The sequence below is a fragment of the Silurus aristotelis genome, assembly GCF_946808225.1.
Source record: "Silurus aristotelis genome assembly, chromosome: 8".
In the NCBI taxonomy this organism is placed as follows: Eukaryota; Metazoa; Chordata; class Actinopteri; order Siluriformes; family Siluridae; genus Silurus; species Silurus aristotelis.
The window spans coordinates 14,171,819-14,196,250 of record NC_139581.1 but is presented as its reverse complement, the minus strand read 5'-3'; the positions used below and the strand labels follow the sequence as shown (position 1 = coordinate 14,196,250).

The 24,432-nt window shown below is 37.7% G+C and overlaps 1 protein-coding gene across 6 annotated transcripts; it reads left to right on the top strand.

Annotated features, from left to right (window-relative positions):
• Positions 1 to 3,677: 3,677 nt before the first annotated feature.
• On the top strand, positions 3,678 to 24,432 carry eml2 (EMAP like 2). 6 transcript variants are annotated; one of them, XM_083548592.1, is made up of 22 exons: positions 3,678 to 4,064; positions 9,049 to 9,234; positions 10,193 to 10,319; positions 13,996 to 14,100; positions 16,992 to 17,020; positions 17,418 to 17,547; positions 17,762 to 17,911; positions 18,574 to 18,643; positions 18,881 to 18,991; positions 19,111 to 19,206; positions 19,594 to 19,728; positions 19,831 to 19,930; positions 20,437 to 20,591; positions 21,072 to 21,197; positions 21,305 to 21,436; positions 22,411 to 22,478; positions 22,631 to 22,719; positions 22,861 to 22,958; positions 23,050 to 23,137; positions 23,233 to 23,328; positions 23,592 to 23,722; positions 23,817 to 24,432. In XM_083548592.1, the coding sequence occupies exons 1-22, from the start codon at positions 3,995 to 3,997 to the stop codon at positions 23,940 to 23,942; spliced, it is 2,418 nt and encodes an 805-aa protein (XP_083404718.1). In that variant the 5' UTR covers positions 3,678 to 3,994; the 3' UTR covers positions 23,943 to 24,432. The 6 variants fall into 6 exon arrangements, with proteins under 6 accessions (XP_083404718.1, XP_083404720.1, XP_083404719.1 ...); XM_083548594.1 differs by having other exon boundaries at positions 3,829 to 4,064; positions 9,067 to 9,234; XM_083548593.1 differs by having other exon boundaries at positions 3,913 to 4,064; positions 13,996 to 14,097; positions 16,989 to 17,020.

Sequence of the window (24,432 nt, the reverse complement as noted above, 5' to 3'; positions counted from 1 at the left end):
AGTGGACTTTCTACCTATTGAGATCCAGAAAATTAAATGTAATTATGGCTTTACCACCTAGTGCTTATGTAATACACTAAAGCCTTATTGTGAATGTCCTATTATTCAGATATTGCACAGTGGAGTAAGGGTATGGGAACTTTATACAGGTATGCTGTGAATTGAACAGTTTGTTTTTATGTTTAAATATAGAGTTATCCATTTAATATCTGTTAATCACTCTAATTATCTCACACAAATTAGAACACCCCTCACATTTCAGCAACCATTTTAGTATATCTTCTAAAGGGGCAATACTATAGAAATTAAACTTGTATATACTTTAGAGTCTATGTGCAGCTTTAATAGCGGTACAGCCATTATTGGCAAAATAGCTGGCAACAAAAGTGAGTACAGTCTAAGTAAACATGCCAAAACTGTGCCTAAAATGTCAATATTTTGTGTGAGCACCACTGTTATGTAACACTGCCTTAATCCTCCTGGGCATGGAATTCACCAGTGCTGCACAGGTTGTTGCTGGGATCCTCTTCCACTCCTCCACAATGACATCACCGAGCTGCTGGATGTTAGACACATGGCACTTCTACACCTTATGCTTTCTTAATGCCCCACATGTGCTCAATAGGGTTCAGGTCTGGAGACATACTTAGCCACTCTATAACTTTCAGCTTCAGCTTACTCAGCAAGGCAGATTTCATATAGGGGTGTGTTTGGGGTCGTTGTTATGTTGGAATACTGCCGTTCGGCAGTTTCTGAAGGGGGCAACATGTTCTGCTTAGGAATGTCACAGTACATGTTGGAATCCATGTTTCTCTCAATGAACCACAGCTCCCCAGTACCAGCAGCACTCATACAATGAAGCTACACCACCATGCTTGACTGTAGGCAAGACACCATTTTCTTGGTACTCCTTGGTACTCCACGGCATCGCCACACATGTCGGACAGAAGAGGCTTCCTTCTGGGAACTTGTTGCAGTGTGCGGTTTATGGTCTGAGCACTGAGAAGTGGACCTTCCGCTTCAGCAACGTCTAAATCAATGCTGGCAGCACTCATGCATCTGTTTTTTAAGCCAGCTTCTGCACCTGATGCACAGCACGAGGACTCAACTTCTTGCGAGGTCTAAACTTCTTGTGAGGTCTGTTCCGATTGGAACCTGTCTAGAAAAACCTCTGTATGACCCTTGTAGTGGTACCTCAGTGGTTAAGGTGCTGGGTTACTGATCGGAAGGTCAGGGCGCCAAGCCCTGGTATCGCCAAGCTGCCAATCTTGGGCCCTTGAGCAAAGCCCTTAACCCTCTGTGCTCCAAGGGCGCTGTATCATGGCCGACCCTGCGCTCTGACCGAAGCTTTCTGAGCAAGCTGGGATAATGTATATGTGACAAATAAAGGCTATTCTATTCTATGACCACTGTACTGTAACTCAGTTTCAGGGTGTAAGTGATCTTTTTTATAGCATAGGCCATGTTTGTGGAGAGCAACAATTCTAATTGTCAAATCCTTAGAGATTCTTTGCCATGAGCTGCCATGTTGAACATGAAGTGGTCGGTATAAGAGAATTATACTCAAATCACCAGATTTTAACTGATTAATACAAGATACACAAATAGGCAGTGTTGGGCAGTAACGCGTTACTGGTAACGCGTTACTTTTTACAGTAACTAATATGGTAACGCGTTACTTTAAAAAAATAAAGTAACTCAGTTACCGTTACCGTATGGTGCGTTACCCGTTACTTTTATAAATGCATTAATTTGGGCTAAAGTGTAGACTACAGTCTAACTTGTTTACAGCAGAGACGCATTGTAGGATTGGTGGATGAACCACTGTAAACACGAAGAAGACGCGCTGTGGGCGTGTCTCCGTTTATTCAGGTCTGTGCGGCAGTAATGGCGAATCGAGGCGAGAGCAAGACGAGTTTCTCAAAGTGGTAATATGCTCATTATTCCACTTTAGTTGAGTATAAAGACAAAAACTTTTAAGTCAAATGTAAGTTGTGTCTTTCTTATTCGAAGCTCGTATCTACTGCGATAAACAGCAACTCCAATCTGTTGAAGCTGCTCCAGGACCTCCATGTCTGAGGAGCTGGAAGCTAGAAGCTAACCCGGTGTTCTGTTTTTATACTTCAGCTGTGAAAGGAACATTTTTAAGAGCTCAACACAACAGCAGAAGCCACTTTAGTTTTTGATTGTGAATATATTATTCAGCTTGTTTTGTTATTTATTTCTTTTAATTTTATTAATCCTTGTGATATATTCAGTTTGTGCAGGTCTGACTTCAATAAAATAGTGTTTAAAAATTACTCTGTGTTTAAGTCAGTTTTGTGTTTGGGTTAGGGTTAGGGTTATAGACCATAACGCATAAAAGGGCATTAATGGGAACATTAAAGAACGTTCTTTAAAAAAGTAACTAAAAAGTTACTTTTAACAGTAACACATGAATTTTTGGTGAAAGTAATCAACAAAGTAACGGAGTTACTTTTTGAATGAAGTAACGAGTAACTGTAACTAGTTACTATTTCTTAGTAACGAGCACAACACTGCAAATAGGTATAGTAATGCCAAGCAGATAAAAACATTAAGATTATGAAAAGGACATGTTGCTTTGCATGGTTAAACAATGTACAGCTGTTATTACTTAGGGTGTACTCAATTTTTGTTTGCAGCAATTTGAAAATAATGGCTGTATGTTGTTACAGTAAATATATACTGCTATACAAACTGCACATTAACTAAAATATATTAAAATGTTTGCTAAAATCTGAGGGGTGTACTCAATATTGTGAGACTACAGTACTACAGTACATGCATCTGCATAGTATTTATCGATACATCAGTGTCATGTGATGTCTTTATTATACAAAATGCAATATATAAGTTGCTTGAGAGGAGTATGTGTGTGACTTATTTGAGAGGATTTAGAGTTTTGAAGCGTGGCCTAAAAATTAGAATTTTGCAAGGACAACACTGCATCCTAGTATTTATTTGGCGTTTCTTCAGTTTTCTTCTGTTTCTTTGCTTTGATCTGCCCCCTGGTGGTTAATCTACAACTGTGCAGATTACATGTTGTTTCATCACATTAGCTGGAAAACAAGGTTAAAAAAAAATTACAATTATAATGAATAGTAATCCAGAAAGCACGAGTTATTCAATGATTAACAATGTCTCTGAGTTTTTATTTATTTATTTATTATCATACGTGCACACAATGTTATATGTTTTTTTTATTATTATTTCTATAATAAATTTAGATATCTGAACAAGCCCGATTTTACCCACTGTTTCAGTTATATTAAATTATTCTAATTTAATATAACAATGCAATTTTCTTCATGCAAAAAAAAATAATAATAATAATAAATAATAATAATAACAATGAAACAGACAAAACACCTGACAGAAAGTAACGTGTGACACTCCTGTCAAATCTTATGAGATTAAATGGATATTCTGATCTGCTAGTGATCATAGATACAACAAATACAGTTTCAGTTATAAATCATACATAATTCAGGATTATAGCCAGTGTTTAATGGTTTATTTTTAGTAGGCAAGCCAATGATCACAAAACACGCACGTTGTGTTGTTTGGTATGAATGAAGCATGCGCAAAATTGAGCATGTGCGTCATTTATGACACGTGCATAATCTATCATTCAGAAATATACCCCCTGCTACTTTACCGGGGGTCATGCGAAATCCTGCTGATCACTGCACATCATACTTGTTTCTATCCGTATCGAAAGGAAATATTCTCGAAGTATAAGCTGAAGGCTGTAACAGGAAACGCGCGCCTGCGCCACACACATGCACACGCGCACACACATATCCAGGCGGTGCGGCTGTTGCCATAGCAACGCTGAGCAGGTAGTCGCGAGTGTTGCGAGGGAAGGTGTTGGAGGTTCCCGTGGAAAGTGACAGACACTGGACGCTGCTGACTGCGCCGGAGGTACAGTATCTGCCGGTTATTGGTTTTTGGAAGGCCACAGGAGAAGGAGATGACGGAGAGAATAGCCTCGTGTGGAAACCTGTGCGATAAGAGCTCCCTTCTACTTCGGTATTGTAACGGTAAGTTTGCCGTGAGTGGCGTGAGCGCGCGCGCGCGCGTGTGTGTGTGCCTGTGTGCGCGCGCATTCATAATGAAGGTGCTCAGCCAGATCGGTAGATCGCACACAGCGAGTGCTCTTTGTTGCACGGTTTTTGTTAGCGTCCTTATACAGCATGAGATTGCATTTCCCTCTGCTGATGTCTAATCCTTTGATCGGACATATATATCACACCTGCTATAATTCAATTAGGCTATAGAGAAAATACTGAGCCGTTCGGAATGTACCTACATGATACAGCAATTAAGATTATTTATTAATATAATTTGTTTAAATGACACAAATGATAAAAATGATATTATCACCACGAACAATACAGCTACATATCATCTCTATGCGAGATGGTTGCTTGTTTTTGGCCTGCTCACTTGCTTCAACATGAAGGTTTCGATTACTCCTTAAAAAAAAGACAAATACACTGTGAGCCACATAATCAGTTTGTACTGTTTATATTGAGTAGTATGAGACAGAATGGTATTTGCTGTAAGTCAAGAATTTATGTGATACCTTATGAAATATGCTCTCCAGAGTTTTGTTGTAACCCCCTGTTTGTTTCACTTCACTCTTGAGAATAAAGGTTTTTAAATAGTTCTTTAATAGTTCTCTGTATGGATCTTCGGAGATCTTTATGTTTCATTATAGGTTCTTCATGGCATTGTGTTGGTTCTTCATGGTATCATCGCTTAAGTTTAATGAGAAGCAATGCTTAAAGGTTTCCCCTATGACATTAGTTTGGAAAACTCCTTCTGGTTCTAACTCTAACCTTTATTTTCATGTGATTATACCTAATCATAGTTAATAAACAAATAGCCAGCTATTTTAATAATATGTTCAGGCTTGATATACAGTGGGTACGGAAAGTATTCAGACCCCCTTAAATTTTTCACTCTTTTTTATTTTGCAGCCATTTGCTAAAATCATTTAAGTTCATTTCTTTTCCTCATGAATGTACACATAGCACCCTATATTGACAGAAAAACACAGAATTGTTGACACTGTTGCAGATTTATTAAAAAAGAAAAACTAAAATATCACATGGTCCTAAGTATTCAGACCCTTTGCTCAGTATTTAGTAGAAGCACCCTTTTGATCTAATACAGCCATGAGTCTTTTTGGGAAAGATGCAACAAGTTTTTCACACCTGGATTCAGGGATCCTCTGCCATTCCTCCTTGCAGATCCTCTCCAGTTCTGTCAGGTTGGACGGTAACCGTTGGTGGACAGCTATTTTTAGGTCTCTCCAGAGATGCTCAATTGGGTTTAAGTCATTGCTCTGGTTGGGCCCTTCAAGAACAGTCACGGAGTTGTTGTGAAGCCACTCCATCGTTATTTTAGCTGTGTGCTTAGGGTCATTGTCTTGTTGGAAGGTAAACCTTCAGCCCAGTCTGAGGTCCAAAGCACTCTGGAGAAGGTTTTCGTCCAGGATATCCCTGTGCTTGGCCGCATTCATCTTTCCCTTGATTGCAACCAGTCGTCCTGTCCCTGCAGCTGAAAAACACCCCCACAGCATGATGCTGCCACCACCATGCTTCATTGTTGAGACTGTACTGGACAGGTGATGAGCAGTGCCTGGTTTTCTCCACACATACCGCTTAGAATTAAGGCCAAAAAGTTCTATCTTGGTCTCATCAGACCAGAGAATCTTATTTCTCACCATCATGGAGAACTCCATGCGGGTTTTCATGTGTCCTGCACTGAGGAGAGGCTTCCGTCGGGCCACTCTGCTATAAAGCCCCACTGGTGAAGGGCTGCAGTAATGGTTGACTTTCTACAACTTTCTCCCATCTCCCGACTGCATCTCTGGAGCTCAGCCACAGTGATCTTTGGGTTCTTCTTTACCTCTCTCGCCAAGGCTTTTCTCCCCCGATAGCTCAGTTTGGCCGGTCGGCCAGCTCTAGGAATGGTTCTCGTCGTCCCAAACGTTTTCCATTTGAGAATTATGGGGGCCACTGTGCTCTTAGGAACCTTAAGTGCAGCAGAAATTTTTTTGGAACCTTGGCCAGATCTGTGCCTTGCTACAATTCTGTCTCTGAGCTCTTCAGGCAGTTCCTTTGACCTTAATGATTCTCATTTGCTCTGACATGCATTGTGATCTGGAAGGTCTTATATAAACAGGTGTGTGGCTTTCCTAATCAAGTCCAATCAGTATAATAAAAAATTTCTGGACTCAAATGAAGGTGTAGAACCATCTCAAGGATGATCAGAAGAAATGGAAAGCACCTGAGTTAAATATATGAGTGTCACAGCAAAGGGTCTGAATACTTAGGACCATGTGATATTTCAGTTTTTCTTTTTTAATAAATCTGCAAAAAGGTCAACAATTCTGTGTTTTTCTGTCAGTATGGGGAGCTGTGTGTACATTCATGAGGAAAAGAAATGAACTTAAATGATTTTAGCAAATGGCTGCAATATAACAAAAAGTTAAAAAATTTAAGGGGGTCTGAATACTTTCCGTACCCACTGTATATCAGAGATTCAATTTTGATGTTATGCGCATAGAATGTAGCCCTGGAATATTTAGACCGTTGAAGCGAATACTTCATAATTTCAACAATGTTCATTCAATGCATCATTTCAATTCTTTTCCATGCACACACAAATTCCTGAATCCACTGTGTGACTCAAAGCAGTCTGGATATATGAGGAATGGGCAGCATGGTAAAATATTGTGTCATAATGTATAGGACATTTTCATATGGTTTAACTGGTAATTTTACTTCACATCTACAAAGATAAATTATTCTCTACAAAACAGCAAAAAACAATAAAACTTCAAACAATGGATTTTAACCCAGCCAACTGTTTATTGGTGTATTATTTGTAAAAAAAAAAAAAAAAAAGAAAGAAAAATTGTTATAAAAATACTGACCTTACTTATTCTTATAAGAATTTACTCATAATTACAATATGATATTACCATACCTCTGAGTGCCTTTAGATTAATATCTTTTATTAGGTGAATCAGCCACTGGACACATGCAAACCAAAGTCTCAAGGGCGAACCATTGCCTGCAGTCCAGATGTTATTTGGGGAGTGCTATTTTTAGCAGTAACATTAAAATGGTTTCAGTGGTATATCTTTAGTAGGTAAAGCAGGGCTATTTAATCACTGCATGGTTGGGAATATCTACCAGAAAAAAACATAAAAAATTAAACATTCATCAGAATAATCATCCTGTGCTAAGAAATTGAAAGAATGATTAAGACAATACTACACTGTACAAAGAAACTTTTGTGCTGTACTGAGGTATGTACGTATTTAAGAAAGTGATCACTGAGTGTGCACACACTACTGTGTCAGTGTCAATGCTGTGCTTCTAGTAATTATCACACAAATAATCTTTGGCAGTGGTCTGTGTCTAATGATTGGTAGGTTTGCTTACAAATAGTGCAGCATATTGGTTACAGCCATTGAATGCTGATGTACAAGTGCACATTTATGGTAGGTTAATACGCAAACATGACCAATGAGTTGGTCTCCTTGATCAAGGTGGGTATACCTAATTAACTAAGCACTGAATGTAGATATGTATGATGACCAGTTTTTATGTATGGTTCTTGGTCACTGTGACAGATGGTCAGGATGGTTGGCAGATGGATGCTCGGATTAACACTAAGCTGATAAAGTGCAATTAATGTAATGCAAGTTAGAACAAAAGGCTTTACAGTATTATCAGTCATTATACTCAGACCAAGGAAATTTTACATAACAAACTACATTACTTATTTTTTATACAAACATCACCTATTCTTTAAATTCAAATAGAAAAAAGTATTGGTAAATAGAGCCTGTATACTGGTAGCAAAATGTTTTGTACTGTATAGATGAAAGCTGCTGCTCAGTGCACTTCCTGGCTGTGCCTGGTCACTGCATCATTCAAGTCTGGACCTTTTCCAAGCCTCTTCACGTCAGAGAAGAGAAGTTATATAGTCTGCTGCATAGAGAATGGCAGCAAAGAGCTTTGCAGTGGGCAGAGAGTGGTTGAAGGAGGATGGGGGGAGGGGGGACAGGGAAGCTCCAGACACAGTATCAGCCATCTAGAAACAGGAAAGGAGGGAGAAAGGAGCTTCTGTCAAACACTCCCAGACAACCCGTAGAAGCAGCAAGCTAGAGCACCACCGGCTGTCCCACTGACCGACTGTCTGATACACTGAGCCCTGATTGGAATGGAAGGTAGGAGGGGACCAGTCACCTTTTAAATGAATATTTCATCAAGCTTGCACACCGAGCCTTGAGTTTCCTCTTGTTCTGTTTTGTTCTCTTGCATTTTTGTTCTCTTGCATCTCATCTACTTTGGCCCTCCCCATCTCTCCAATCACACTGTATCCTCTTTCACTCTGTCCTTGCAGTTGATGCGGTTGCCACATGCTAAAAGTACATTTTAGCTGTGCTATCTGTGTATTAGCAGGTGCAGGCTCCAAACAAAGCTTTATTAAGCATGTATGCTGCAGATCGGTACATTTTCTCTGCAAAAAGCAAGCCTAGATTTGTTTTGTTTTGGTTTCAGGAACTGCAATGATTGTGTGATGACTCGAATATTTACTATATGTTACTTTGTGCGGTATTTGGTTTCATTTAAATATTGTTTTATTGATGTTTGCATTTTCCTTTAAATCAGTCCCTTGTATTATAGGACAAATCAGCTTGCTCTGTTGTAGTTCTCAGTTGCCATTGTTATAGACATTAGCCATGCTGAACACAGTCTCTTGTCCTATATTTATATAAGTGAACACTATGTCGTTCACATTTGTAGGACAAAAACTACACACATGAAAATGTTTCACCAACTTCATAGTAACACCAAATATGTTATATGTCTCTCTCTCTCTCTCTCTCTCTCTCTCTCTCTCTCTCTCTCTCTCTCTCTCTCTCTCTCTCTCTCTCTCTCTCTCTCTCTCTCTCTCTCTCTCTCTCTCTCTCTCTCTCTTACATTAACTGTTTTTTAGATGATTACCTGTCTGCAGGGAGTGGGATGGAGATGGATGACCGTCTCTCTCACCTGGAGCAGAGGGTGCAGCTGCAGGAAGATGAAATCCAGCTGCTGAAGGCTGCTTTAGCTGATGCACTTCGGAGACTGGGTTACTGTGAGGAATTTACACAGGCCAACAGCAGAAAAGGAGCACCCACCAAAGGTCAGTAATCATCATGATGTGCTTTTAACTTTACCTGTCAGGGACATGATCCTGCCTATTATCCAGACACAGTGACAACAATAATCATGTGTCTTACACCAAAAGCACCACTTTTCTGAAAACTTCAGGAGTGGAAGAATTGGACTACATTACTTAAAGTATAATTTGGGGAATAATTAAACTTTACTTGTTATTATACTTTACTTTTAATTACATTTGAATTGCATTAGCAAGAAAAGGCTTACTTTTTTACTTACATACATATAATGCATTAACGCAAATTTATTTAAACGCCACTTACTTTATAAACTCGCGATTAATGCAGCGTGCATTTCTGTTTGACCGTTTTTATTTAAAATATTAATAAACAAATGTTAAAGAGGTCAAATTAAAAGGGAGGGAGAAAGAAAGAAAGAAAGAAGAGAGAGAGAGAGAGAGAGAGAGAGAGAGAGAGAGAGAGAGAGAGAGAGAGAGAGAGAATGTTAAAAAGTTTAGAATTTAGTCAGTTTAGCATTTCAATTGGCTTAACATGTTTTGACATACACATTTTACGTTGTACAAAAAACTATCAAGAGTCATGCCAGTTTGTTGCCATGCTACATACTATTATTATTCTAACAGTTTATCTGCTGTGCCATCATATTGATGTGTTTTAAACTCATATATTGTAATAATTGACTTACACTTTAGTACAGTTGTGGCTGCTTACTTCCACTTTAACTGAGTAAGATTCTTATAGTATCTATTTCACTCAAGTATAATTTAAAAAAACTTTTCTATTTTCTACATGTGAATAGTTTGTCTGTATTTTTTTTTTTAAGCATGAATAAGAGCCACGTTTTAACCTGCAGTTATTGTTAAATTTAAAACTGTTGTATGTAAAACAGACCGATATCATCTGGTTTCCTAATTTGCTTATCTTATTTGCGCTTCCTCTGTTGATGCTTCCTGGTTTCAGTTCGCCAGATTCTACAAGCCCTTCCATCCAAGCCTTTAGCCAATGGTTATGTTGAGCAGAAAAGGATGGGGGGCTACCCATCCTCACCTTCCTCTCCTAAAAAGGAGGTCCTAATGTCTATCAAAAGGTAAAATTATAAAAAAAAATATTACATGTGTATGTATGTATATATATATATATATATATATATATATATATATATATATATATATATATATATATATATATATATATATATATATATATATAGTGAGGAAAATAAGGATTTGAACACCCTGCTATTTTGCAAGTTCTCCCACTTAGAAATCATGGAGGGGTCTGAAATTGTCATCGTAGGTGTATGTCCACTGTGAGAGACATAATCTAAAAAAAAAAATCCAGAAATCACAATATATGATTTTTAAACTATTTATTTGTATGATACAGCTGCAAATAAGTATTTGAACACCTGTCTATCAGCTAGAATTCTGACCTTTAAAGACCTGTTAGTCTGCCTTTAAAATGTCCACCTCCACTACATTTATTATCCTAAATTAGATGCACCTGTTTGAGGTCGTTAGCTGCACAAAGACACCTGTCCACCCCATACAATCAGTAAGAATCCAACTACTAACATGGCCAAGACCAAAGAGCTGTCCAAAGACACTAGAGACAAAATTGTACACCTCCACAAGGCTGGAAAGGGCTATGGGGAAATTGCCAAGCAGCTTGGTGAAAAAAGGTCCACTGTTGGAGCAATCATTAGAAAATGGAAGAAGCTAAACATTACTGTCAATCTCCCTCGGACTGGGGCTCTATGCAAGAGCTCACCTCGTGGGGTCTCAATGATCCTAAGGAAGGTGAGAAATCAGCCCAGAACTACACGGGAGGAGCTGGTCAACGACCTTAAAAGAGCTGGGACCACCGTTTCCAAGGTTACTGTGGGTAATTCACTAAGACCTCATGGTGTGAAATCATGCATGGCACGGAAGGTTCCCCTGCTTAAACCAGCACATGTCCAGGCACGTCTTAAGTTTGCCAATGACCATTTGAATGATCCAGAGGAGTCATGGGAGAAAGTCATGTGGTCAGATGAGACCAAAATAGAACTTTTGGGTCATAATTCCACTAAACGTGTTTGGAGGAAGAAGAATGATGAGTACCATCCCAAGAACACCATCCCTACTGTGAAGCATGGGGGTGGTAGCATCATGCTTTGGGGGTGTTTTTCTGCACATGGGACAGGGTGACTGCACTGTATTAAGAAGAGGATGACCGGGGCCATGTATTGCAAGATTTTGGGGAACAACCTCCTTCCCTCAGTTAGAGCATTGAAGATGGGTCGAGGCTGGGTCTTCCAACATGACAATGACCCGAAGCACACAGCCAGGATAACCAAGGAGTGGCTCTGTAAGAAGCATATCAAGGTTCTAGCGTGGCCTAGCCAGTCTCCAGACCTATACCCAATAGAGAATCTTTGGAGGGAGCTCAAACTCCGTGTTTCTCAGCGACAGGCCAGAAACCTGACTGATCTAGAGAAGATCTGTGTGGAGGAGTGGGCCAAAATCCCTCCTGCAGTGTGTGCAAACCTGGTGAAAAACTACAGGAAACGTTTGACCTCTGTAATTGCAAACAAAGGCTACTGTACCAAATATTAACATTGACTTTCTCAGGAGTTTAAATACTTATTTGCAGCTGTATCATACAAATAAATAGTAAAAAAAATCATACATTGTGATTCCTGGATTTTTTTCACAGTGGACATGCACCTACGATGACAATTTCAGACCCCTCCATGATTTTTAAGTGGGAGAACTTGCAAAATAGCAGGGTGTTCAAATTCTTATTTTCCTCACTGTATATATATATATATATATATATATATATATATATATATATATATATATATATATATATATATATATATATATATATATATATATATTAGGGCTCTCAATTGATTCAAATATTTAATCGTGATTAATCGCGTGATTGTCATGAGGTAACATGATGTGATTAATAACAACTTAATCGCACATTTTTATCTGTTCTAACTGTACCTTGAATTAATACATTTTAAGTTTTTAATACTTTAATCAACATGGGCATGGACAAATCTGGATGCTTTATGCAAATGTATATTTATTATTAGTGAAACCAAACTCAACCTAGAGCATGAAGATAAAATATTCTTGTAAGTAATTATGGTGTTTTAAATTACGTTAATCATCAGGACACCACTGACTTTTGCTATGTTTCCACACGAATGGTTTTAATTGCTGGATGTACGCATTATGGTGGACTTTGGTGCTTGATTTAAGACTTTGTGTGGTAACATATTAAAAGTTACATTTGGTGTCCTAATTTGCATAATTAAAACACCATTATTACTTTAAAACATTTACAAAAAAATTATACTATATTCAAAAAGATACATTTAGAACAGATAAAAAGTATGATTAAGTTGCGATTAATCACAAATGAACTCAGGATAGTCATGTGAATAATCACGATTTAATATTTTAATCGATTGACAGCTCTGTACTGTATGTGGTCACTCCTTCAAAACTGTTCAGAAGGCAAAAACTGATTATATTATGAAGATAGATTACAGTTACCAAAGACAAATAAGGCTATATATGATTTAAAATATTAAATAGAAATATCAAATTATTCATTAATCATCAGCAACTGTTCATCCTGGTCATAGTTGTGGTCTCTGGAGACTTTTCTGGAAACTCTGGGCACAAGGCAGTAATTCATGCTAGATGGGACAGCAGTTCACCACAAGGCACAATGCACACACACACACACACACACACACACACACACACACACACACACACACACACACACACACACACACACACACTTCACCCAACCATTCACATACCCATTTGATATTAGGGAGTTCACCTTCTGAAACTAACGTTTTTAAAGTGTACTTACTGGTTTTGAATAGTCCTATTTCCATATTTTGGGAGGCGGGAGGAAACCAGAGACCCCAGAAGAAATACTAACAGACATGGGAGGAACATACACAGACTTGAGTTCAAAATCAAACTGAGTACCTCAGAACTGAAAGATTTCACATTGAATGTAATAAAAATATAGTATTTTGTGATAGTGTCCAACATCTTTAGTGCTATTTTAAAACTATGGTTTTTTTGTTACTGGGTCTCTAAGTATTATTTATTTGCTAGAAATTGTAAATTTGTGTGGTGGCTCTGTGAGGATTTGCTGTGAGGATTGGGCAGCAGTCGAAGGCGGGGGCCTGCTAAGACTGCTGCCCCCGCGACCTGCTGCCCCCGCGACCTGCTGCCCCCGCGACCTGAATTACGGATAAGCAGGAAAAAATGAATGAATGTAAATTTGTATTAATTGGCATGATGATTGTGGTAATGATGATTATTATTATTAGTGGTGGTGGTAGTCTTGGTCTTGGTCGTGTTAAATCACATGAATGCCATGATTTTCAGTATCACCTAAAGGTGGCAGTACTAAGCAATAAAAGTGGAACCTGTTAAACAGGCCTGTGTGCCTATTCCAACTTGCACGATGTTTTCTTGATCAAATAAAGCATACAAATGCCTCTCTGTTGAGGGAAAATAATATATTTAGTACATGTTTTAACTTGTCAGGACTATTTTATATATGACTGCCACTGTGTTTTAACTTTTCACCCCATACGTTTTTAAAATGTCAGTGTTTTCCTTTTTTGCACACTCTATCCTGCTCATACAAGCCCATATGAATAATATATGTGCTGTGTATAATGGCATGCCTGTGCTTTTGTCTCCCTGTTCTCACTTCTCAACTGTCAGAAAGAGCATGTCCACAGAGCGTCTGTCCACAGCCAGGAAAGAGATGGCAGACACACGCAGCAGAACCACCTCGTCCTGCAGCTCTACTGGTGGCAAAAGAGATGGGTAATCAATCAAACCTTTTTTCTGCTGCAAATAATTGATCTTTCTCTTTTTTTTCCATTTCCGGTAGTAAGAACTACATCTGAGCACATGCATCCTGTCATCATATGAATTGAAAAGTGGAGCTGTCTATATATAGTGAAGCTGCATACAGTGTCAAAACATCTCTCTGATAATTGTTACCTGTGACAACAAGAGTGCATGCTATTTGTACAGAAAGCATAGAGTACTTCTTTTGTACTATTTTGTTCTGTATAAGTATTTTCTGTATAAGATTATATTTTCTTATACTGTAATTCCCTAGCAGAAAGGTAGTATCAAAATAGGATTTTGTTACATAAATGTTAGCAAAATAAATTATGTGCCGCTGTCATTTTATCAGTTTCTAACTCAGCGTAAGTATTATTATACTGACATACTGTATTTTATTACATTTGTCTGCCTTCACACAAGCTGTAACACAATTACTTGTTTTGATTGTATATACTGGATACACTTGGTTTAACTTGTTGTTTTTTTGTTTTGTTTTTTACTTAGTTCCAAGGTCGAAAAAAAATGCCATGCATTTTGCATTTAGGTAACATTAATACAGGCATCACATTTCACAATGTCCATGTGATTATACTAGGACACCTGCACATTGTTTGAGCAGTAAATAATCCTGCTGGATCAAGAGGAAGCTCTGTGCAAATGCTTCTGCCTGGCCAGCGCCCTGTTTGATAGTTACACCCACCATGATAAAGTTCAGTACAGCTCTGCAATAAATGAAGAGGGTGTGCTTATATGAAATGGGTTGGCCATTCAGTAGAAGGAAGTGCAATGCTATTGGCTGGATAGAGTTTTAGCCCACCATGGCTTAAGTTGTCTCGCACAAGGAACTTGTCTGTTGCCTGTTTGTGCGGTCCTGTTATTTCTCATAATAATTCAAACGAAAAGTACGATGAAGAAATCATCCAGGTAAACGTTTCTTTGTTTTGCTTTTTACATTTTAACTTTCCCAAAAAGTATTTGGCAGATCTTGCAGATCCACCAACCAAGATGGAGTGTTCTTTTTTTAACTCTTAACATGGCTTAAAGCTGCTGGAACGTTATTTTTACGTGTCTGAAATAGGACTTGGAAAAAATAATAAAACAGCTGTACAAAGTCCTCTGAACATTTTAAAGAGTTATGTTTGCAGACTAGTTGCATGCTGTAGGATCTTCATTGGCACAATGAAACCAGGAATTTGTTTGGTTTTTTAGTCTGTTTCCTAACGAAGATATGAGGGTCAATATCTAAAAGAAATTCACAGTCAGAAAATTGGGAGTGTTTTTTGTTTGTTTTCAAACTGGAGCCACATATTTGCTTTGATTGCCAGATTACCCAATTCATTTTCTTTATAAAACTACAACAGTATGGGTCAAGACATGTTTTAAGGCTTTAAGACAGCTGTTTGTGAGTATGAAAGGAATGGTTTTTTTTTTTTTTTTTTTTTTTTTTTTTACCAGTGACTTGATTTAGAAACCCATCTTTTTGTATTTGTTTTGTTTGAAAGGGACAAAATATCCAGAATATTTCCTTTTTTATGTTTTAGGTAATGTTGTGAAGTTACAGTTTTCACCTTGGTTCTAAAACCCCTGCTTGTTTTTTTGTAAAGAGACTTATATAGTGTAAACACTCTTGATGTGTGAGTCACTGGGCAAGAACATCTACATGTTACCATCTGGTATTATTTGCTTATTTGCAATGCCAGGCGCATGCAGAAAGCTTGTTTCATGCACTGCATTATGTACAGCTCCCTTAGTGAAATGTGGATATTGCATTCTGAACAGATTGATCTCTGGCACATTGATCCACCCCCTCATATCCACATGCATTAGGCATTGACTTCCTCCAACACACCCAACTCACTAATAGGATTCTGCCAAAACAAACACAACTCAAACTGGTTGAATAGGATCCTGCTATGCACACTTCACTATTTTATGTTTTTTTTTTGTATCACTAGCTTATTCCATTTGTTTGATTATATATATATTTTTTTCATATGTATTGTTTGTGCACTGCAGATCACTTTTGTTGAAAACATATCTCCCTTATTATTTGGAAATACCTAACTTTTACTCTATATTTACAGGGATTTACTTTGATGTAAATTTGGTATCTTAGTCAGCACCATGTAAATTTGCTTCAAAAGAGTCCTGGCTTCTGTGGTGCCTGATTTGATTAAAGCCTTAGCTTAATGAAAGGTTTCCATGGAGTCCTAGGCAAAATGTGCCTGCTTTTTGAATGTGCTTTACTTTAGTTGCTGCTTTCTTAAAAGAGATCTAACATGTGTTAGTGTATCATTTTTAACCGATATATTCTGTATATCTTCTGTAGTTATTTAGCTATGTGCTGCTGTGTTCATATGTCCTATTGATTGTGATGTTCGCTGTCTGCTGCAGTCTGGCTATCAAACTACCACTTAACTGCACTCTTTCTGAAAGAGGGAACAGACAGTGGAACATTGCTTGCCACTTCCTCTACTCATACACACGCGATCGCATAGAAACAAAGAGCGAAAAGCATTGTGGTTCAGCAAGTAGGGCCTGGGGCACTATTTATCTCCTACAAATAAGCAACAACGAAATGAAAAGAAGCTTTACAAAAACTTTTAGTAATAACAATGTGGGCTGTACGTGTAAATGTATGCATATTTTAATTTCTGTGCAGTTAGCTGCCCACCACATTTCTGCATTAGTGGACAGTAGTGGTTTAACAATAAAGGATATAAAATATTTAAGCTCCACAGTAAGAGACACTGAAGTTGTGTATATATATATTTAATGAAGCTGCCAATAAAAATGTATACATTAAAGTACAATTTATGATGTATAGATACCTAAAGATATTTGGTTTTGTTGTCTTTCAGCAAATCCAAAGAGTGCACTCTCAATGCTGGTAAGTCTACACCCAGCAGGTGTTTAATTTCACTTTGATGCTAGAAAATAGAGGCTGTCAGACAAGTTCTATCCATCAACTCTTTTATATATATTGACGCTGCTTTTTGAAACCTGAACACAAATCATAATGAACATCATGCAGCTGTTTAACTAACAGCCATGTTGCGTTGATAAGACATTTAGTCAAAAATCAGAGTAATAGTCGGTGAAAAAAGGATCATCATAGATGCTCTGCAATTAAATGTAAATATATTGAAGTGTAATTAGCCAATTACTGTAAATTCTAACTATTAATTGGGATTATAACTATTAATGCCACATAAGTGGTTTGCCATAAACATAAATAAAAGGGGAAAACTGTTTACTTGAGCACCTCTTTTTCTTCTTTTAAACAGAGGATGGGTACGTGAGGATGTTCCTGCGTGGGCGTCCAGTTACCATGCACATTCCTGACCATCTGAGAGAAAGCTACAGCCTTGACCAAAAGGTGGCACTGACAGACCATAAACTGAAACTTCAGTGGGTGTATCCTTTTATCTGACTCTCTGTACTTGTTGCCAAGTGTGCATAATGTATTATATTTTGCCTTAATTATATATATTTTTTTATTTAATGATATTTGATTCCTTTTTTCATTCTTATTTTTTAAAATTATACTCATCAAATTGGCTCCTATGGTTTAATGCATGTAGTGTCTCTCAATGGTTTGCTATTTTTACTTCTTAACACAGTGTATCAGTTATGGTTACAGGGGCAGAGACTGTCGCTCTAACCTCTTCTTGTTGCCCACGGGAGAGATTGTCTACTTCAATGCTTCCATTGTTGTGCTGTATAATGTGGGGGAGCAACAGCAGAGACATTACCTGGGCCACAATGATGATGTAAAATGGTAAATATCCACACTATATGCAGAAACTGGCCTTAGTTGTACCAAAAGATTGACACCAAACACTAGACACTAAATGTTTGCGCACAGAACTATTTAGTCAGTAAACCACAATAGCACAATAAAAGAATCCACCTTCTGTAGGCAACAGTTTAACAGTTTAACTGCAGCTGTTATCGCTGCCACTGCTGATATCTTGATCAAAATTGGAGATCGTCTAAGCTCCACTTTTTAATCTACTTCAATCTATGTACATAGAGCAAGGAAGTGAAAATGGCTTCTGATACAATTTGCATCTAAATGGGCACAGGCCATTTTCCATTTTGCTCATTACTAATGTTGTAGGCTCCTATCTGTCAGATAAGTCAAATGAAGCAATATCAATACTGCATTCAAATATTTTTGCACTGAACCTGAGCAGTTCTTCCTAGGTGATAGCATTATTTAATGCAAATCATATGGATATCTTGCTATTATTTTAGATGATAATCATATTCATAACTGTACAAAATGTAAAGTATTTTATTTCTACACTATTTTTATATCTTTAAGCATTGTTATTGTCTTTGTCTAAAATTTGAATGTTATACGCTTGCATGCTCCTGAAGATGGAGCTGTGTATATATATCACGGTCTGGCTGTGACCAATTTAATGTTCCCTGTAGTTTGGCCGTCCATCCTGACATGGTCACCATAGCAACGGGACAAGTTGCTGGAACATCCAAAGATGGCAAAGTATGCCTTGGGTTTGAATTCTTACCCTCTTTCCTTTTTGTCCTTTCTTTATTTTTCTTAAACAGAATTGTTAGTGGGCTCATGTTACCTACTATTAAACAGAAATAAAACTTTTAATCATGGTTAAATACCTTGCACATTGGTGCTTTATTCAAATTTGAATATACTTGTCGAAATGGAAATGTATTGGAGTAGGTGTATGCTACTAAATAATTTTATTTTTATTTCTTTGATAAGCTGTTGGCTCCTCATGTTTGTGTCTGGGACTCGGTTAGCCTGAACACACTACATGTGATCGGGTCTGGTGTATTTGACCGTGCTGTAACATGTGTGGCCTTCTCCAAATCGGTATGTTGAAATCTTTGGTCTAAATATGACGAGTCATATATGGAAAGGTGCACCAACAGAATGTGCTAAGTAATTTGTATCTTATTGCAAATGTGCATGTTTTCTATCCACACCTGCAGAATGGTGGTGCCTATTTGTGTGCAGTGGATGATGCAAATGACCACATCCTATCTGTGTGGGACTGGCAGAAAGAAAAACATATTGCTGATGTGAAGGTAAAATGAGAATGATAAATCATTATTTCAATCATTTTAAATTAATTTAATTTATGATTATTAGAAAAATCTATATTTTGAAATACTACTTTATTATTTTGGTTTGATATTCTGATATTTATGGGTTCACATAAATTTAAAGTGGAGGCTGATTTAATGAACGAGTTGTGGTGGTTTGTAGAGATCATGGGGGTTCAAAACTTAATGTAATGCTTATAATAGAAACTAGTCTTTGACCAGAAATCCACGTAAATCACATTTGATTTCAATTACCGTATTAGACTGCCTTTATAATCGGAAAGGAAATGGCATTTAAAAATGATGCCCCGTATTTGGAAACATTAAGATTTGTCACATTGTATGAGATGCTTGCTTTTCACGGTGCAGTGCTCAAATGATTCAGTGCTTGGAGCAGTCTTCCACCCCATGGAGGCCAATCTAATTGTCACCTGTGGGAAGTCCCATATTAATTTTTGGACGATAGAGGGGAGCACTCTAACTAAGCGCCAGGGACTGTTTGAGGTTTGTGAACTTCTCCATATTTAATAATATTTTTACTACTGAGTGTGTTGCATTTATTTTTAAGGGTTTTCCCCAAATTTACATTTTGATGTATATTTTCAGAAACATGAGAAACCTAAGTATGTGCTTTGTGTCACCTTTGCTGAAAATGGAGATGCAATAACAGGGGATTCCAGTGGAAACATCTATATTTGGGCTAAAGGTTAAGAAATCCTTTCTTTTTAACTGTAACCCTTACTTCAGTTAATTATAAAAAATACACCATATAGGAGAGCAATGTACATCCTGCAAAATGCCAGGTGCAATAACAGAGTATTGTCTGTATTATTGAAAGAAATTATTAGAAGAAAATTCAATACATAGTAATAACTAAAAATGGTTTATTGGCATTCACAATAAATAGATCCTACTGTCAAAAAAGTTATGGTGCAGGGAAGGATAGAAAAAATGTATAGCTTAGTTGTTGCCATTGGGCTGCAGGTATCAAATAGAGGGCAGCAATGTCTCGGATTCTTTTTAGTTGATCTACTATTTTCTTGCCATTTAGAAAACAAGCTCTTTTGTATGTTGGTTCATGATTATGAGGGAAAATGGGCAGTTCAGTTTATGCAAAAACAGGACAGTAGGCAAATCTTATTTGAATAACAAATGCTACTGGTGGGAACACGTCATCGTGATCTTTCATTTGATGGTGGATTTTGGTGACAGGTGGGAATAGAATCAGCCAGGTAGTAGCAGCAGCCCATGAAGGCGGGATCTTTTCCCTGTGTGTGCTGAAGGACGGCACACTGGTGTCTGGTGGAGGAAAAGATCGCAAGGTGGTGCTATGGGATCGTGAATACCGCAAACAGAATGAGATGGTGGTAAGGCAACCTGCAATTTTAGAGTTTACATCCAAAAGCCTCTTTTATATCTAAGTTTAGCTTAGCTCATTATCACTCTAGTCCTAAAAGAAAGAAAGAAAGGCAAACACTGTAATGTATTCCAGCTGTTACTGTACATATGTGTTACTGATTTCCAATAAACTTTCCCAAATTTGGGGATAGTAGTAGCCAGAAATGTAGTGAGTTGAGTATGAGTTGATTTGCATAGTGTTTGTCATTGAGGCTTTGGTTTATATTCTATGAATATTCGGTTTAATTCCCTATTTCAAGTAACAATGAAAGTCTTAAAACAGTATTCAATAAAGTTGAGTATAAATGCCAAACCTATGTTTGATTCATTCTGTTTATCCCCAAGAGTTATTTTTTATTATTATTTTTTTCTTCTTTACAATATTCTAGGATTCCAAACCTCTCTTTATATTACAAGACAAAAGATAATATGTTTGTGCTTTTATCCAGGTTCCTGAAGCTTTTGGGCCTGTTCGCACTTTGGCTGAGGGAAAACAAGAGGAATTGTTTGTGGGAACCACCAAAAATGCCATCCTGCAAGGCTCTTTCTCTGGTGCTCTCACACCCATCGTTCAGGTTCAGTTGAAATCAGTAATGCAATAGAAAATATTCAAATAATTGAGAAACATTACATTTATTCTTCCCCATACACTGTTTTCTGTTTATCAACACTTGCCTGACAGGGTCACACAGATGAGTTGTGGGGTCTGGATGTACACCCTAGCACTGAGCAGTTTGTGACATGTGGTCAAGACAAGCAGGTCCACCTGTGGGATGTTACCTCTCACCAGCCTCTTTGGAGCAAGACTATTGAGGTCTTTATTTGTTATGTTCTTGTACAAATATGTTTTTAGTAAATAACAATGATATTTATAGTACATTCATTGTAGAGTAAATCTGTATTTGCTGGGCAAAAGAACTACCAGTTTAGTTGATACTGTATATCTATCAATCAGCCATAACCACTTACAGGTCGAGTGAATAGCAATAATTTTCTCATTAAAATGGCAACTGCTGGAATATGTTATGCAGCCAGTAAACATTCTGTTCTCAATGTTGATTTGTTTTTGGTGCAAGGTACTTTGACAACGGCAAAAATTTAATGGCTTTCATGCCTGGTCTGATCTCATAAAAAAACTATAGTAAAAAGCTAATAATAACGAGGAAATAACCGTATCACAACGGTATAGTAACCATTGAGCAAAAAAAAGGTGTTTTCTTTTACATGTAATAGACAGCCAGGTGCCTGTACTTTGTTCATGTGTTGAAGAGATGGCAAGCAGAATGTACTATGGCCGAAGGCAAGTCAGCAGATTTAATGTTCTGGTTGGAAAGTCTGTCCACTGCCATTCATGTGGATGTTACTTTGACACTCATACCTATCCAGTGAGTGTAGCAGACCAAGTTCACGTCTTTTTCAATCTTCCCCTATGGCCATGGCCTCTTTCTGCAGGATCATTTTCTGTGCCACACTGCAAAGGTATGATTCAAGCACTATTTAAACATGGCAAAAAATTTAGAGTTCATTTGGCCTCCAAATTTCCCAGATCTTAATCCGTTCAAGCATATGTGCTGGACAAAGAAGCCAGGATCAGAGCTGTTTTCAACACAAGGGGGATCTACACACAATTAAGCAGGTGGTTTTAATGTTATGGCTGAATGGTGTATATAAAAAGACATGACTCCAACTGGACCTACCACATCTGCTATCATCGTATAAAGTGTATTTTCTCTGTAGCCATTCCTTGCTATATTTATCATCACTTTGTTGATGTCCCCTGACCTCCAGGACCCTGGCCGTTCTGCTGGCTTTCACCCGAGCGGCACTGTGCTTGCTGTGGGCACCATGACTGGAAGGTATGCAAGCACATGAGGGTTTCATCATGCAGTCAAAACAAGTACAATCAGTACTTAAGTGGTTTTTTTTTTAAATAAATATATCTATATATATTTTTTTTAAATAAAAGATGTTCAGCATGAACTTTGTGTCCTTTGTGTTTATGCTGTAGGTGGTTGGTTCTGGACACTGAAACCAGGGATCTTATTTCTATGCATACAGATGGGAATGAAATTATTTCCAATATCAAGTACTCTCCAGGTCTGCACAGTTTAAATTACTACAGTTATTAGTTAGTCCACACAACAATGAGCATTTAATAATGTATATGCATTGAATAAAAACAAAGCAATGAATTTCGCATACACCCTGGAATAAAAAAAATTTTTTTCTCTCTCACAGATGGTGCATACCTAGCTGTGGGATCTCATGATAACTTTGTTTACATCTATGCTGTGACTGAGAATGGAAAAAAATATAGTCGAGTTAGCAAATGCACAGTGAGTCATTTTCTTGAGCAAATCAGAATGATCCCTCCAGTTTTTAATGCCATTGTCCACTCTGTACTCACATCTTTGTCTCTTTACTCAGGGGCATTCCAGCTTTGTTACTCATATTGACTGGTCCACTAACAGCCAATATATTGTCACAAACTCAGGAGATTACGAGATCTTGTTTTGTGAGTTGCTAAAAATATAACTATAAAATAATAATACTTAATGGAGATTACATCTGATTTTTTTATTTTTAATCCTTACAATCTCTTTTTAAAAGGGGAGGCCTCCAGTGGGAAACATATTACAAGTGCAGATGTAGTACGCAACTTGGAATGGGTTACATCAACTTGTGTGCTTGGTTTCAGTGTGTTTGGTGAGTCATATCACTACATAATAAGGAGTCAGCGGTTTTTCACATTTCTGGAAAACAATAATTTGGGATTATAGTAACTAGTTGGTAAAACAATTTTTTCCCATTGCTGTGAGGTTAACAGAGGAATTAATCAACAGCTTGTCATAAATGTTTAGGATTCAGGTTTAGGCTATATGAGGCCCTTTTTTTATTTAAAGTAAAACTCATTCATGGAAGAAACTTCCTGTGTTGTGAAAATATTTTTCTCTGTCTCATGTTGCTAGGCATCTGGCCAGATGGTGCTGATGGCACAGACATCAATGCTGTTTGCAGGTCAAATAACCGTGGTGTCCTGGCCTCAGGCGATGATTTCGGCAAAGTGCGTTTGTTCTCTAACCCTTGTTCTCAGCCAAGGGTAAGCTTTCTGCACTCATCTGTGCAAACACATTAACATGTGTTGTAGAAATATAATTCAGTTTATAAAATGTGCTTTCTTGCCATGCTTTCAGTCACCTAGTCATGAATATGGTGGGCACAGCAGCCATGTGACCAACGTTGCCTTTCTCCATGATGACAGCCAGCTCATCTCTACTGGAGGGAAAGACACCAGCATTCTTCAGTGGGCTTTTGTCTAATTATGCCTGTGCAGCCCTACTGCTTTTTTACATTAGCCTCCTGCCCACCAGAGGGCAGCACTGCTGTGCCTACTCTGCATCCCTACTGTCCTGTCAGTCTATAGTCCACTGAACTTATATGTATGTAATGTGAGTCACCTTAAGTGCTGGTTCTTATGTTTAAAAAACTTTAAACAGGTAAAACAGGGAAAAATAATCCAGGATCAGTAATTGCTACCAGCCCTTGGCCTAAGATGTATTGTGCACCATGCTAATGCATGAGCTGTAGTGAATCAGAAAAGGCATGTCCTAACTGTTCAGCCATATATAAAACTAATAAGAAAGGTTTGACCTCTTGTATGAATATTGTACATTATGCAGTCAATGGGTGGACATATGATTTGGAAACTACATGGTGATTTGTGGCAGTTAGTGATTTATATTTATCTAGGAATTAACCTATGATGTGCTTTGCCTTCATTTTGTTAATAAAATTTTTACTGTACTCACA

What these genes read in the sequence shown, in the direction of transcription:
- eml2 (XM_083548592.1), top strand. Translation starts at nt 3,995, where the DNA reads ATGACGGAGAGAATAGCCTCGTGTGGAAACCTGTGCGATAAGAGCTCC. An exon ending in AGCGCCAGGGACTGTTTGAG is followed by an intron (nt 19,729 to 19,830) that starts GTTTGTGAACTT and finishes GTATATTTTCAG; the next exon opens with AAACATGAGAAACCTAAGTA. An exon ending in AGATTACGAGATCTTGTTTT is followed by an intron (nt 23,138 to 23,232) that starts GTGAGTTGCTAA and finishes TCTTTTTAAAAG; the next exon opens with GGGAGGCCTCCAGTGGGAAA.